The 15957-nt window shown below is 36.6% G+C and overlaps 1 protein-coding gene across 1 annotated transcript in view; it reads right to left on the reverse strand.

The window, feature by feature from the left end:
• Positions 1-15957, reverse strand: part of LOC117420534 (gamma-aminobutyric acid receptor subunit alpha-2) — a 62771-nt gene that overhangs the window by 17190 nt on the left and 29624 nt on the right. Inside the window, exons 7-8 of the mRNA XM_034033983.3 lie at positions 8560-8703; positions 5551-5703 (exon numbers count right to left, since the gene is read on the reverse strand). Coding sequence (XP_033889874.2) covers positions 5551-5703; positions 8560-8703 — 297 coding nt within the window. The remainder of the gene's footprint in view (positions 1-5550; positions 5704-8559; positions 8704-15957) is intronic.

Consider the following 15957-nt stretch of genomic DNA (forward strand, 5'->3'; position numbering starts at 1 on the left):
ATGACCTCTACAGTCATATTGCATGACGGCTGGGTGTCTCCTACAGTGAATACCATGGATCATTGTCATTTGTAGTGCATGTAAAATTGAATTGCCACTAAATGATTTCAATTCCAAAACCAACACATCACTCTCATTCTGGAATGACAGACTTGGCGTGCAAGACACAATAGGAAATGTACATGCACACGATTATTTTCCTAAAAGCAAACTCTATGCAAAGTCTAGTGCTGCCTTTTAAATGTGTATTTACTCAGACCCTTTTCATGATGTAGACATAGTGTTAATAAAATGCATATACTGAGTCATTTATGATTATGTCATGTCATACTCTTTTGGATCTGCTAAATGGTCTTCTGTGTTGTAAATGTCATTCTAGGTGACTCATGATCTGCAACTGCTTTAACAAATTCACACTCTGATTATCTGCATGACAATTTATCTAGTCTCGGGTATTAATTTAATCTATAAACAGGAAAAGTTACAGAAGGAGAAATAGCACACTAAATTACATTTTTAATTCAGGCTTTAATGAGACTGGGACAAAGTGCTGAATTTTAATTCATACACTGACAACTGATAGGGACAATCGATGCATTAGCCAATGCCACAGGGCATACACGATTGCATTTTAAAAAAATAAAAGAGGTTTCTTTTCAAGTACAGTATCGTGTTTAATATATATTGTTTTGGATTTTCACATACATTATTTAACTGCAGTGATGGAGGAGGTATTTCAGTGGCGTTGGACATAAACAAGACTTACACTTGGGGCAATGTCAGCTAAGTAACATTAGGCTCAGATGCTGTTCCACAAATGAAGGAGATGAAGGGGTTGATTTGGTGTATTTTTGCCTTGTTACACGTCCCTGGTTTCAACCTAGAACAGTGCATTCCCCTGACAGAACAGCTTTATTAATCACATCTCTAGGGGTGTTGTGAGGCAAACACATCTCTAATCTCCCTAGAGGCAACTTTACCTCAGGGTAACCATGGCTTTTGAGGTAACGCAAATAATAAATGTTTATAAATGTGCAACTTATTTATGTAAAATGTACATTTTATTTTTAAACGACTATTCCTGAACTCATGGAAGAAGCAGGTTTCACGGCACTAAAGACTGGAGACCTCTGTTTACCCCTGTCGATGGTACATTACAGCATGGCCAGCAGCAATATGAGGTTTGTTGCACTGCTTCATCAATTTGCTTCAACCCTTCCCTGGAGGGACCACCCATGTAGGAAGTGAGAGTCGTTCAGATTCCATATCCAGCCAATCTTTGCTCTCTCTGGGAGACTGCCAGCATGCCAGCAAGATGCCACTTGGCTCCCGTTGTTTTTATATGATGTGGAAATACTGAGATCATAGAACATATTTCATAAAGGCCCCTCATCAGCTATCAAATCAATATGACTTTCAATATGACTTTCAATCGTTACTGACTCAACCAATAACCTAGAGGTGAAAGGCTTTGTACCTATCAATCCAAAGAACCACCTATGCCTCTGTTATCAGGCAGCCTTAACAATGATGAGAATAGTAATATCCAGAACACAGACAAACACCCACTGAAGGGAAGTTGTCTTAATTATATACAATATGTTGCCTTGAATTAAAGAATATATACAGACGTGCTCAAATTTGTTGGTACCCTTACAGCTCATTGAAACAATGCTTCATTCCTCCTGAAAAGTGATGAAATTAAAAGCTATTTTATCATGTATACTTGCATGCCTTTGGTATGTCATAGAATAAAGCAAAGAAGCTGTGAAAAGAGATGAATTATTGCTTATTCTACAAAAATATTCTAAAATGGCCTGGACACATTTGTTGGTACCCCTTAGAAATGATAATAAATAATTTGATTATAGTGATATTTCAAACTAATTAGTTTCTTTAATTAGTATCACACATGTCTCCAATCTTGTAATCAGTCATTCAACCTATTTAAATGGAGAAAAATAGTCACTGTGCTGTTTGGTATCATTGTGTGCACCACACTGAACATGGACCAGAGAAAGCAAAGGAGAGAGTTGTCTGAGGAGATCAGAAAGAAAATAATAGACAAGCATGGTAAAGGTAAAGGCTACAAGACCATCTCCAAGCAGCATGATGTTCCTGTGACAACAGTTGCAAATATTATTAAGAAGTTTAAGGTCCATGGAACTGTAGCCAACCTCCCTGGGCGTGGCCGCAAGAGGAAAATCGACCCCAGATTGAACAGAAGGATAGTGCGAATGGTAGAAAAAGAACCAAGGATAACTGCCAAAGAGATACAAGCTGAACTCCAAGGTGAAGGTACGTCAGTTTCTGATCGCACCATCCGTCGCTTTTTGAGCGAAAGTGGGCTCCATGGAAGACGACCCAGGAGGACTCCACTTTTGACAAAAAAACATAAAAAAGCCAGACTGGAATTTGCTAAAATGCATATTGCCAAGCCACAATCCTTCTGGAAGAATGTCCTTTGGACAGATGAGTCAAAACTGGAGCTTTTTGGCAAGTCACATCAGCTCTATGTTCACAGATGAAAAAATGAAGCTTTCAAAGAAAAGAACACCATACCTACAGTGAAACATGGAGGAGGCTCGGTTATGTTTTGGGGCTGCTTTGCTGCGCCTGGCACAGGGTGCCTTGAATCTGTGCAGGGCACAATGAAATCTCAAGACTATCAAGGCATTCTGAAGCGAAACATACTGCCCAGTGTCAGAAAGCTCTGTCTCAGTCGCAGGTCATGGGTCCTCCAACAGGATACTAACCCAAAACACACAGCTAAAAGCACCCAAGAATGGATAAAAACAAAACATTGGACTATTCTGAAGTGGCCTTCTATGAGTCCTGATCTGAATCCTATCGAACATCTATGGAAAGAGCTGAAACTTGCAGTCTGGAGAAGGCACCCATCAAACCTGAGACAGCTGGAGCAGTTTGCTCAGGAAGAGTGAGCCAAACTACCTGTTAACAGGTGCAGAAGTCTCATTGAGAGCTACAGAAAACGTTTGATTGCAGTGATTGCCTCTAAAGGTTGTGCAACAAAATATTAGGTTAGTGGTCCCATCATTTTTGTCCATGCCATTTTCATTTGTTTTATTATTTACAATATTATGTTGAATAAAAAATCAAAAGCAAAGTCTGATTTCTATTAAATATGGAATAAACAATGGTGGATGCCAATTACTTTTGTCAGTTTCAAGTTATTTCAGAGAAAATTGTGCATTCTTCGTTTTTTGTGGAGGGGTACCAACAATTTTGAGCACGTCTGTATGAGGATCACGGTGAAAATAGAGCCTTTGGAGTTGAATCTTTTTTCTCTCAAGACAACTTTTTTACTATGTGATACTGAAGCTTGTTACTCTAATGGAAATGGAATCACTGGTATTATCTTATAAGAACTCCAGTTCAGTGCAGCTGTTAGAAAAAAAAAAAGAGATGAAATCAAATTACCTTTTATACCAAAACACAATCCTCTGCCAACTAAAGGTGTATTGACACCCTTAAGGTGGAAGGTTTGGCTTATACAGGGAGGATTCATTCATATTTGCACTAAGGAAATAACTCATAACTTTAACTGCTCAATAAATAATTCTGAATACCTCAATTTCTTTTGATCAAATAATTCCTACATCCTGTTAAAATTATTTATTGAATCTAAGTGTATTTATTGTCATCTCATTGAAGAAACTCCCACTAGTTTGTGTGGGTGGGATTGATCTGTTCAGATTCCTAGTTTATTTTATTTTATTATATATTTTTGTTTCTGAATAAAAAGCATCTTATAAAACTAAAGGAGTAGCGGCTAATCTGTGCATCGCAGGTTAGGAAGTTTAGGTTAAGGTTATTAATAGTTAGATCATAACAGAAAAAAATAAGTGGTGTATAGAACTTGTTTCAGCCAATAATGCCACTGGAGAGTGTAAATAAAATAGACATTCACTACATACTGTCTGCTCACGTACATAGTAATTCATATCCAGCTTAACTGGGTTTTGAAAAAACATGTCAATAATTCATTATGATAATACACATCCATGTCAAATCCAATTATGCCTTATAATATTTTTTATGAGGGAAAACAAAATTGTCAGTAAACTGAGAACAACTAAATTAAACCTGTGCAAAGTTAAATCCCATGTGTGATCTTCTGACAGTTGGTCTTATAAAATATATCATAACAATCCCTTGCAAATACACCTCTGACTTTCAGGTCAATAGCCATAAAACTCATGCATCTACTTTTTTTATTATTATGTCAATACCAATAAAGTGCTTTCTATCTACTTGTAACAGTGCGAGGAGCCCTGTACATGTCTGTGTGTGTTTATTTATTTTTAGAACGGGGTTTCCCCCTCTGCCCCTGTGTTATTTTGTATTTGGGCAGCAGTGTGGTGTAGTGGTTAGGGCTCTGGACTCTTGACCAGAGGGTTGTGGATTCAATCCCCAGTGGAGGAGACTGCTGTTGTACCCTTGAGCAAGGTACTTTACCTAGATTGCTCCAGTAAAAACCCAACTGTTTAAATGGGTAATTGTATGTAAAAATAATGTGAAATAATGTATAATGTGATATCTTGTAACAATTGTAAGTCGCCCTGGATAAGGGCGTCTGCTAAGAAATAAATAATAATAATAATAATAATAATAATAATAATAACCAACTCCTTGACCAGCACCAAGTCTTCTGAAACAGCTAAAAACCAGTCAGCCAACCATCATGACCAGCATACACCATTGTCTAAATAATCTAAAATCTTATATTTCTTCATCAATAAATGTTTGATAATAAACAGAACTTCAGTATAGAATATGTACAGCAGAGTGCTGATTATAATAAATTACACCATCAGCAACAGCTGTGGACTCAGAAGTATTCAAAAAGAAACCGACTCAAGGCGACTTTGGACAGTCAGTTGACCTAATAGCTCAGCTGGATAGAAGCCAGTGGGAACTCCCCAGTCAGGTCCAATATTACATCTAAGGCCATGAAATAACAGGGAGCTGCACAGTTTAATAGCATTTATAATTGGTTTTAACTTTTTAAGCCTATTTTGTTTTTCATCCAAACATTGATTTTCATTTTGATGTTCAGGCATAATTACAGTTAATCTTGAATCGTTAAAAAAAAAAGAAAAAAAAAGTGGGGAAACATCAGCCTGAAACGTAGCTTAAATCCTAACAACTGGAAAACACAATTTATCAACAGAAAAGTGTATGTCATATTGATCTAATTATATAGCCTAATGTGTCATATTCAATTATTTTCTGAATAGTATATGTCATATTGATCTAATTCAATCATCTAGTATGTCACAGTAGTTTAATTTTAGATACAAATATACAGTGTAAATGCATTACATCTATTCCTGAAAATATTGTTTAAACACTGAAAATGAAAGTGAAATCTGTATTCTGATTTACGTTTTGTACATAAATGGTAATAATGATTAATGTCAACTGCTCTCCAGTGCATTCCCATATGGTAATACTATTATAGAGATCAAAGCAGGGTTAAGATGTTCATTGGATTCAGTCACAGACAGTAGAACCAAAAATACTCACCAAAGACAGTCCTGGCAGGGACAGATTCTCTGTTCAGCCAAAACGACACTTGAGACAGAATGACTGTCATGATACATGGCAAATAAGTCTGAATCACAAAGTAGCCAATCTTCCTTTTCAAGTGAAAATGTGCTGTCATGACTGTATATTCACCTGGATAACAGAAAACACACATAAACAGGGGCGTCCAACTTAACATAACCCTTCCTCTACATAACAGCACTGCCACTAACAGTGTTGCCGTAGTACTGCCACACACCGTACTTTGATTTAATTTTAGTAATCTATACATTGCATCATGGAGATGGTGATCTGTAGTTTTGGGCTGAGGAAAGAAAGAAATGTCCTTCCTCTGTTTGTACTTTATTTCGAACACTATTTATTTACAAAGAAACTGGCATTTACAGTTGAAGCTCCAACTGTTTGGTGTTCCTATTTACTCATCTGTGGATAAATCTCTGGGCACCTTAATGTCTGGGCACCTTAATGTCATTAAAAAGTGGATCCCTCATGCCTAAATTCTGTAATTAAAGAAAGACGTAAATACTTTACACAGTTAATTATATTTAAATATATGCGTAACACAAGGACATTTCACTGAATATGTAAAAGGCGTTTTGATATTTATCTTTTTATTCAAAGCAGACATTTTAAATAAATGTCTTATGCTTACAAAGACAGAACTATTGAGCTAATGGTTTTGGAGAACATTTAAAAAAGTATCCTTTACCTCTTGCAAGAGTCTAAACATACATTTGACACAGATTAAGGATAATTTTCCTAAATAACATATTTAATTTCCACAAGACATACATGCAGCAACCAGTACTTAATATACACATTAAATAATATTAAGTAAATATATAAAACAAATAATAACCTGGATAATTTGTAACTTCAATGTATAGGTTGTGACATTAGTTCTTTTGCCTAATGGATCAGAGCAGTCAAAATGTCTTGGTACTTTTTAGAGGATGTTTTGTACATATGTATACACTAATGATGCATTCACACTTAAACAGGATTGGCCTGTGTGGGCCTTTTCTAGCTTCATTATGCCTAATAAACTTCTAATCATATTTGAATTGTGCTTAAAAAGGGATCTGACACAATAAAATCAGGTTGGTGCCAATGCAAACAGCTGAAAGGAACATTTCAAACAGTAGTAGCAAACACAAAAAAATAACACATTTTATAGAAAAGAGACCCAACAACCCAATATTTCAAAATATATCTATAAACAATGACAAATTGCAGCTACTGTAGTTGAAAGACAATAAATCATAGTATAGCAAGAACTTGACCAGCACTTGCAACAGATTAATTAGGTACTGTAGAATTTCAAGAGCAACAGAACTAACACACAGAAACCAACCAATCAGAATCCTTCAATTGAGTGGAGGTCCTGAAAACATACACACATACATGCCATACAACAGTATTTGATATAACTGTCACAGATGGCTTGAGTGGTGCGTGTGGGTGGTGACGTCAGGTTCAGGAAGCAGCACAAAACAGACTGAAGGTAACGGGGCTGAAACTGTCGTTGCAGTACATTTATTAAATAAGAAACAAAACACGTTTTACACAACACACAAAAAGAAATGGGCACATTGGCCAAAACAAAATAAACAGCAACAAATACGGTATTTCAGGTAACAATGAGTACCTTTTTAGATCTTACTAATTAGATAGCAATCGCTCTCGCTCTTAATCTATCGTCCTTTTCCTTCTTAGCTCTTTTAAGCGCGCCCAAGCTCTGAGCCCGGAGTGGGTCTTTTATACTGTGGCTGGAGCCTTAATTACCTTTTAAACAATTACCTTATTAAGGCTCCAGCCACATTCCCACAAGCTATTTAGGATGGGGTTTCAACCCCATCCATGCCAACCACATGGTTTCGTCCGCCCGCACACAAACACATACAATAATAACAACAACACCACAAATGAATACATACATAAATAAAATATACACAAGAGGTGGGCACCCCGTCACAATGATGTACACAAAATATGTCAGTTTCATGTGTGTAACCAAATTAGTAAAGCAACAGGAAGGTCATTAGGGTCAAGCACGTGTTGTGGGTGTTACGAGTGAAACAGGAAATAATATAAATCAAAGTGCTTACTGGTGGGTGCCTCGTATGTAGAGATAGGTATGAATTTCTGTTTCTTTAAAGTGTTTTGCAATTTTAATCACATATAGTGCCTCCTGCTGCAGTGCTTTCATGTAGGAGCAACTTATTTTTACAATTACTGCTGCGCCCAAGTTTTTACCTGTGTTATATACGAAGTTTAAAATATGTATTGGCAATATGTAATGTACAAAATATAAATAGCACAGACATGGCTCATTGACAAAACCTGCAGCAATCTGAAATATAAAAACTGTAGGGCAGTGCCTGCTACAAACTAGTAGACTGTTCACCCATGTGAACAAAAATACAATTCCTGTGTTTATAAGTATTAATTTGATTTTAAGAAAATCTGTGCCTACTTAAATATGTAAAGCCTTACTTAAGGCCGTTGATATAACTGCAATGAGAAAGAGGATATAATATAATATAACATAATATAAGGTTCCAGGTATCTTTTCATTCCAAACAGAGATGTCCAGTAATGTCCCAGATCATTCTTCCAAAAATGTGACATCCTAATAATCCACACCATCCACGTCTCCAAGCATAATGTCAACCAGTTCTGGGTCTGTTTACATTACTGGCTGAAGCAATTCACTGGCAGGATGGAACACTGTGAAGTTTAGTGTTATGTTGACTTTTGGTAATATAATGTAATATATTTAAATGTACAGTTCCATAGATATACACTAATAATAATAATAATAATAATAATAATAATAATAATAATAATAATAATAATAAATCATAAATAAATGTAATTACATTAAGAGAACACGGAATGATATGCAGGGCCCTGAGTTGATGAGTTAAAACTTTGTGAACCGATATTATTGCACCTGACATGTTTGTCATTATTTTTTTTACCAACCTGTGCTGGATTTAATAGTTTCTTGTCCAACGGTTTGCCCGAGCAAATCGTACTGATTCAATCTGGAACCATCTTCTGCAACCACAACTGATTCAGTGGCATTGAGTGTCCAAATATATGTGACTTCTGATGTAGTGTAGGCATCTGGGGGAAAGATGAACAAAACAATGTCATACTGTAGTTTAGTACTTAAGTTAAATTGTGTGAGTGTTATGATTACAAAGACAAATAATGTGCTGTGTCACAGTACAGTAAACGTAAGAACATAAGAAAGGTTACAAACAGCTTTTTGAAGGATCCCAGGGTGTCAGCTTCAACAACATTACTGGGAAGTTGGTTCCAGACTCCCACAATTCTGTGTAAAAAAGTGCCTCCTACTTTCTGTTCTGAATGCCCCTTTATCTAATCTCCATTTATGACCCCTGGCTTGTTTCTTTTTTCAGGTCGAAAAAGTCCCCTGGGTTGACATTGTCAATACCTTTTAGAATTTTTAATACTTGAATCAGATCGCAGTGTAGTCTTCTTTGTTCAAGACTGAATAGATTAAATTATTTAAGCCTGTCTGCATATGACATGCCTTTTAAAACAGGAATAATTCTGGTCGCTCTTCTTTGCACTCTTTCTAGAGCAGCAAGAGGTCTTACTAATGCATTTCAAAGTTTTAGCATTACTTCCCTTGATTTAAATTCAACACTTTTCACTATATATCTGAGCATTTTGTTGACCTTTTTTTATATCTTCCCCACACTGCCTAGATGAAGACATTTCTGAGTCAACATAAACTCCTAGATCTTTTTCATAGATTCCTTCTTCAATTTCAGTGTCTCCTATATGGTATTTATAATGGACATTTGTATTGCCTGCGTGCAGAACCTTACACATTTCTTTATTAAATATAATTTGCCATGTGTCTGCCCAGTTCTGAATTGTGTTTGCTACTCCTCCTAATTTTGTGTCTGCAAATTTAACAAGTTTGCTTACTATACCAGAATCTAAGTCATTAATATGGATTAGGAAGAGCTGAGGACCTAATACTGATCCCTGTGTCACTTCACTGGTTACCTCGCTCCATTTTGAGTTTCTCCTCTAATCAGTACTTTCTGTTTTCTACATGTTAACCACTCCCTAATCTAAATAAACAGCTTACAGTAGGCATCATGGCATGACAATGACTATGGTTAACAATACATAGTCACACCCCTAGAGCCATATAGATAATTCCCACCTCTTTAAATATATTAAACACAAATAAAACTAAGTTTTACTTGACGGTAAGAGCTGACAATTCTGAAAAAGACGGGAAACTGTCAGGTAAGGTTGGCACTGTGCCCTTACCCATGTTCTGACAAGGCTTACCAGCACACACTGCTTAACTGGTACAGTAGATGAGGTGTAGTCACCATTGGGCAGGTCATGATCAAACAGAGTAGTGACAAAAAAATGCAGAAGAAGCTAGCTATCCTGGTCCAGGGACACAGAGCCAAGACAAGACTCCTGGCCATCCCTGTTTGCAGTGGTGGAACAGCAGCATCTGTCTTCAGTGTGGTGGAAAATACATTGAGGTAAGAAAAAAAGCAGTGTCTGCATTTGCGTTTAAATATTCTGAACTATAAATACCCTGCACAGATGTTAGAAGGCTACAGAACACACTAAATTAAATATAACTGAGCATTGTATCATGTCCTACTTTTTTAAAAGCCCTGTTGCTTTTTGATTATGTTTTGTAACTTAATATACTGTGTATATATTACTATTGTATAAAATGTACTCCTTTATGTTGCATTGGATTAAGCATCAGGCAAATAAATTAATAATAAAACATAACATGCACTAATGTTGGTGATGATTAATTAATCAATACATTTATGTTTATGGAAAAGTATTTCAAATGCATTTGGAATATTTAGTCAATTAAGTTCATTTGTATTTAGTTTTGGTAGTGAAAGTATACAGATTTGCATTTAGAATTTCAGTAACATGCAGAAATAGATTTGAATGTTAACCTATAAACACCAGAATGACCAAGGCGGTCATTTTGGCTGTGTTTGGAATTTAACCCTTTGCAGTCCATTTATTAAGTGTGTGTCAGGCGCGTCAGGTCCACACGTGCAGTTAATTTTAGATGCACTGTTTAAAAGTTTTTTTTTTCCACAGTTAAACAGGCTTTTAGGCCCTGTATATCAACAAAGCACTCGCTAGGCATCTCCAGCCCCGCCCCACCCTTTCGTTCGCTATAGCTTTCACATATGCTAAGAAATAAATAAATAATAATAATAATAGTCGTACATACCGATCAATCATCTCCTGATCACTCGTTTTATCACCAAACGTCTCAATAATGCGATCCAAGTCATTATTTTATTACTATAACATCTCAAAAAAGCTCTGCAAATGTCCGTGATATTCTCTGAGCGCTGATGCAATAGCAGCCAGCTTGTTTCCTTATGGCCGCCGTTATCTGATGCCAGGGGCAAGTATGACTAATCATGAGATAGGCCCCCTTTTTTCCTGCTTGTCTCAGCTCCTGTCGCTCCCACTCGGCCATTGAATAGTTTTCTCTGCTTTTTCCGGAGAAAAAGGACTAGAAACCCGTTTTATGCGACATTGGACCGGATAGGAATAATTGCAATGTCGGACCAGGTCCGACATAGAACCGCAAAGGGTTAAATTTAAATTGCGGTGCGTGTGTTTAAGATACGGAGCTGTGCTTTCCTGACTTTTTGTAAATATATGTGCTAATTACCCTGACAAAGAAAGAATAGCTGCAAAAATTAGCGAGATAAAATAATGTCATACCTATTCCGACCAGGAGCGGTTAAATTGACTGCTACATATAAAACATAATTTAACAATGACATGTTGCTGTATTACTTGTATTTATCAGTCTGGACTTGTGGCTATGTATTGAAGTTTGATTGTATCAGTCTGCATTCCTCAAGTGATCGGTCTTCTGACATTGTTATTGTTTCAATGAGCCACCTGATAGCTCTTCAATCAGCCTTGACAGATCATGCTGCCTGGCTGTCTGTCTGTGTGAGTCTATCACTTGTGTGAGCCACTACTTTGTTCTTCTGATCTATGTTTTAGATGCGCTCTGGTTACTATACAAGTCACTCGTTTTTCTAAGAAATTCATTGTTACCCCAATACACACTGAAAATGGATTGCGGAAGACGCAGGACAACAAAGCAGTGTTTGGAATTATTGCAAATTTTACCAAACAACGATTCTGATGCAGCAGAGACAGACAATAACGAATCTGGCTCTGAAGCATACTGGATTTGCGAAGATTAATCTTCCAGCAGTAGTGACACCAAGATGATCCCTGGGCAATGCCCTTGGAAGAATTAGAAGCTTTTATTGTACTATTATATGCCTGTGGAGCATTTGTGCCAGAAGCCTGGGTTACTGTTGATAGCTGTGCCAAATGCGCAAAGACAGTCTGCGGTAAGTGCACTGCATATGTTGAAAAGCGTAGGATCAGTGTGATTTGTGCCAGCACTTAGACTTTGTAAATGATTGTAAATGAAGCCCATTCTGTTCGAATGTTTATTTATTCATGTAATTTCGATTATAGTATATCTGTGTATAAACGCATAGCTTCAGTTGCGTATATGCGCTTTGTTATGTATAAACCCATTTATTAAAAAAAATATATATATACTTTTTTACATCATTTAAGTTCTACAGTTTTGTATGTACATGATATACCTGTATGTACACAAATTTATTTTCAAATATTTGTTTATTTCATTTTTTACTGTTTTTTGAGGTTGCGCTTTATGTTATATGTCTGTATATCAACACATTTCTGTTCAAATATCCATTTATTCAAGAATAAAACTATGACTTATATTCAAGTGTTTGTCTTTTCATTATAATATTTATGTTGTTTTTAATATGCTGGTCAAATTGACCGCTCATGGTTGTTCTAGGTATGTGTATAAACACGGTCGTTCTAGTATTAAACAGTTTTAATGTTAATTTCTTAAACAGTTTGTTAACTAGTTACAGCAGAAATAGATGAATTGAAACTAATTTTCCAGTAATTTTGCTTTTTCTTTATGTTCTGTTCTGTGGATTGGTTGTAAACCGGCTGAATTTAAACAACTTTTTTCTTTTTTTTTTTTTTTTTTTTAATCAGCGTGTTTAGCTTTGACCCTCAGCTGGCACAAATCAACACGGATAGGGGCAGAAAAAAAAAAAAAATATATATATATATATATATATATATATAATATATATTTTGCTATATGCACAAAGTGATGTTATTTATTCAGTATAATAGTTTTTAAACCTTTACTAGCAATGTTGCACATTAAACTCCACATGCATTACTGCTGTACTTATTTTTTACCCTTTCATAACGTCGATGAATCGATGCATCTGCTTTTTTGGAAAACGATATCGATGGTGAAAAATTAGGCATTGCCCCAGCCTTAATTTTAATGCAACAACTTTTGTTTAAGTAATATGCATTATACAAATCAAAAGACTGAAAAAAAAAGAAAAAAAAAACATACAGTGTGTGAATGCCGCCTGACGAACCTTAGAAGGTTTAGAACTAGCTTTGAATTCCTGGCTAGTGAACAAACCTTCCAGCCTTCGAACCTTTGAACACAGCCCTACCTGGTACCATATTGCTTTCTATGGTAAAGGTCAACTTCCACTGTCTCGCCAAAGGGAATCTTGTGAGACAGTGTGACAGAGAAAGCAACCTGTACCTGTTAGAGCAGCATTTTAAAGAATAAAAAGATATTCATCACAAAGGCGGCAACCTACTCTACAGACAACTGTCAATTGAAATCTGAAATATCTATTCACCCCTCCGATTGGATCCCTAAGTCTGTATACAATCACAATACATGAAACTTCCAGGTGGATACATATGTCGCCACCACTTAGAACAGTTGTGTTTGTGTTAAAGTGATTCACACGCAGTAAGTGATGGACGGTATAAACTCCCACACAATAACCTAACATTCAAAATGTCCCCCAATCACCAGTACAGTAATCAAAACAAACAAGCGTGTATGCGGTTAAATCTTTATTAAGACTCTCATTACACTAATAAAAAATATGTATTAAAACCTATGAATGTAATAAAAAGTGCAAAAAAGTAATGCAAGTGCAGAAATGTACAGTACAGGTAGGCTACATTACTGCAAATTGTTTCCAGCGAAGAACTGTCATACCCATCTGAACAATCTTTTTTTTTGCAAGCATGGACAGCAAACTTTCAGCATTTTCAAAAAAATCCCAATTCAGCTTATGTCATCAGTGTCTGTTTCAGGCAGAGCGTCCTGGTCAGAATTCTTCCTCTGACATCCCCTCTGGTGTTGTCAGAGTTTCATTTTCGGTTGTATTTTCGTCAGCACTCTCCTCCTTAACTACAGAAACCCCAGCTTTTTTGAAGCAACGTTGCATTGTTTGCTGACTGACAGAGTTCCAAGCATGCTTTAGTGCACAGTATCTAACAGAGACATTTTTTTTACACTGAATTTTCTTGCTGATGCTCATCGCTTTTCTCTTTCCAACCATGCTTGCTTGCTGTTGCAGTCAGTGCTGTTTTTTCAAACTGTAAACCCAACACTGCGTACAAGTACAGGGGTAAATCGCTCATTAACGAGGTGCAAACAGCTGATTGATTGATCTGTCAAACTGCCTTTTTTATTGAAATCTATGTGAATGACTAGGTAACAAGGTGAAAACAGTAGTAAGGAGTGCATTTGTTATTTAAATCTATATGAATGGCACATAATGAGATACAAACAGCTGAGTTTGCCTGATGTAGTGTGCAAGGTATATTTGTATTTGGACTAGTTTAAATTGTAATAATAAAATACCTTGTTTTCAAGTCATGTAGAACCCGACCTTTATCGAAATAATCAGACTAGACAATGTTTCTATTGAATACAAAGGAACAGTTTTATTTGAAATAAAACTAAATAAATGAAAAATTAAAGGAGGAACAACTAAACTAAAATAATTCAGAAAGGAAGAATTAACTAAACTAAACGGTACAGAAAAGGAAACATAAACAATGACACTCCACTCCCGCTGGTTGATCAGCGATCCAACGCAATCTATGGGAGATTCCCTTAAGGTTACAACTGCATTCCTGACAGCTATTTAAGACGAAGGTTAGTCTTAAAAGGGGTATCGTTAGTAACACAAATATTTACTTTCATTAATATTTGATAATCAAAGCATCGTTAAATCAGTTTTGATTCAAAAGGCAATTCTCACTCTTGCGAGATAAAGACGCTCTTTGCGTCCAGACAACCTATCAAGAATTATCTATTATCAAGTCAGCTAAATTTGGATTCTAGCTTCTAACGCAGAATGACAATTGCCTTGTAAAACCCACATCAATTTGTATAAATCACATACAAACAATTACTATAGTGTTCATTAACTCAAAGCATGAATTGAAAGCAATACTACTTTTCTTACATTCCACTTAAAACAATTTTACTTTAAGGTCTGCTTATTCTCGAGTTCATAAGAGGATTAAAACACTACTCATTGAATACTTAACGGACTTGCACTGCCTCCTCCAGCTGTTCCGTGTCTTCAATAATACAGGCGCTCGAAGGCTCTCCTGCTGGCAAGGACAGGTCCAGGTTCTGGGGTCTGCCTTCCTCGCTTTTCGTCTCCACTTCAGGGTATTCCACTGAAACAGAAATTCCTCCAGCAATATGTGCAGTCTTCGTCCGGTTATGTCTGGGAAATTCCACCGCAAACTCTGGCACTGCTAGCTCAATAAATTGAATATATTTCAATTTATGTCGACTTCAAATGTTCATTCAACTCTTTCTCTGGTGATCAATTGGGGTTAAGTTAGAGATTTGATTACAAGTACTTTTAGGATTTTAGACATCTTACGCAGCAGACTCCCACACCAAGGCAAACACTAGAATAGTTATCTCTTATTAGAGTGTCCGAAAACGGTATCTCTGTTCCAGCTGGTCGCAGGCTGGATCTCCAGATTGTCACAGTTCAAAGACTGGTTTTGGATTTCGTGTCGAGGGCGCTGTTTGAGTGTCGCAGCTCATACTTTTGTAATGTTCTCTTTACCCCTGTGATTGGATAGTTTGGTTATTCTGGGTGGTGCCTGAGTCCATGTGGAGTGTTTTTCATTGGTTGTTCTCGTTCCGACGCGGCCCCTTGTTCTCCATTGGTCCGCTATTCTGCACCCTGTCAGCTGGATTCATGTGATGGACTGGTTCCTGTCTTAGGTGTCAAAGCACCCAGAACTGTCTGGATTGTGGCGCCAAAATTGTCATTCAGCGATTGTGAAGATAAGCCATTTGTTCAGCAGTTAGTTTATGACTGTTTAAAAGCATGCTTTGTCAGTGGGGGAGTTTGTGACCATAAACCAAGAAGACACAGAGAA

This window comes from Acipenser ruthenus, chromosome 1, assembly GCF_902713425.1.
Source record: "Acipenser ruthenus chromosome 1, fAciRut3.2 maternal haplotype, whole genome shotgun sequence".
NCBI lineage: Eukaryota > Metazoa > Chordata > Actinopteri > Acipenseriformes > Acipenseridae > Acipenser > Acipenser ruthenus.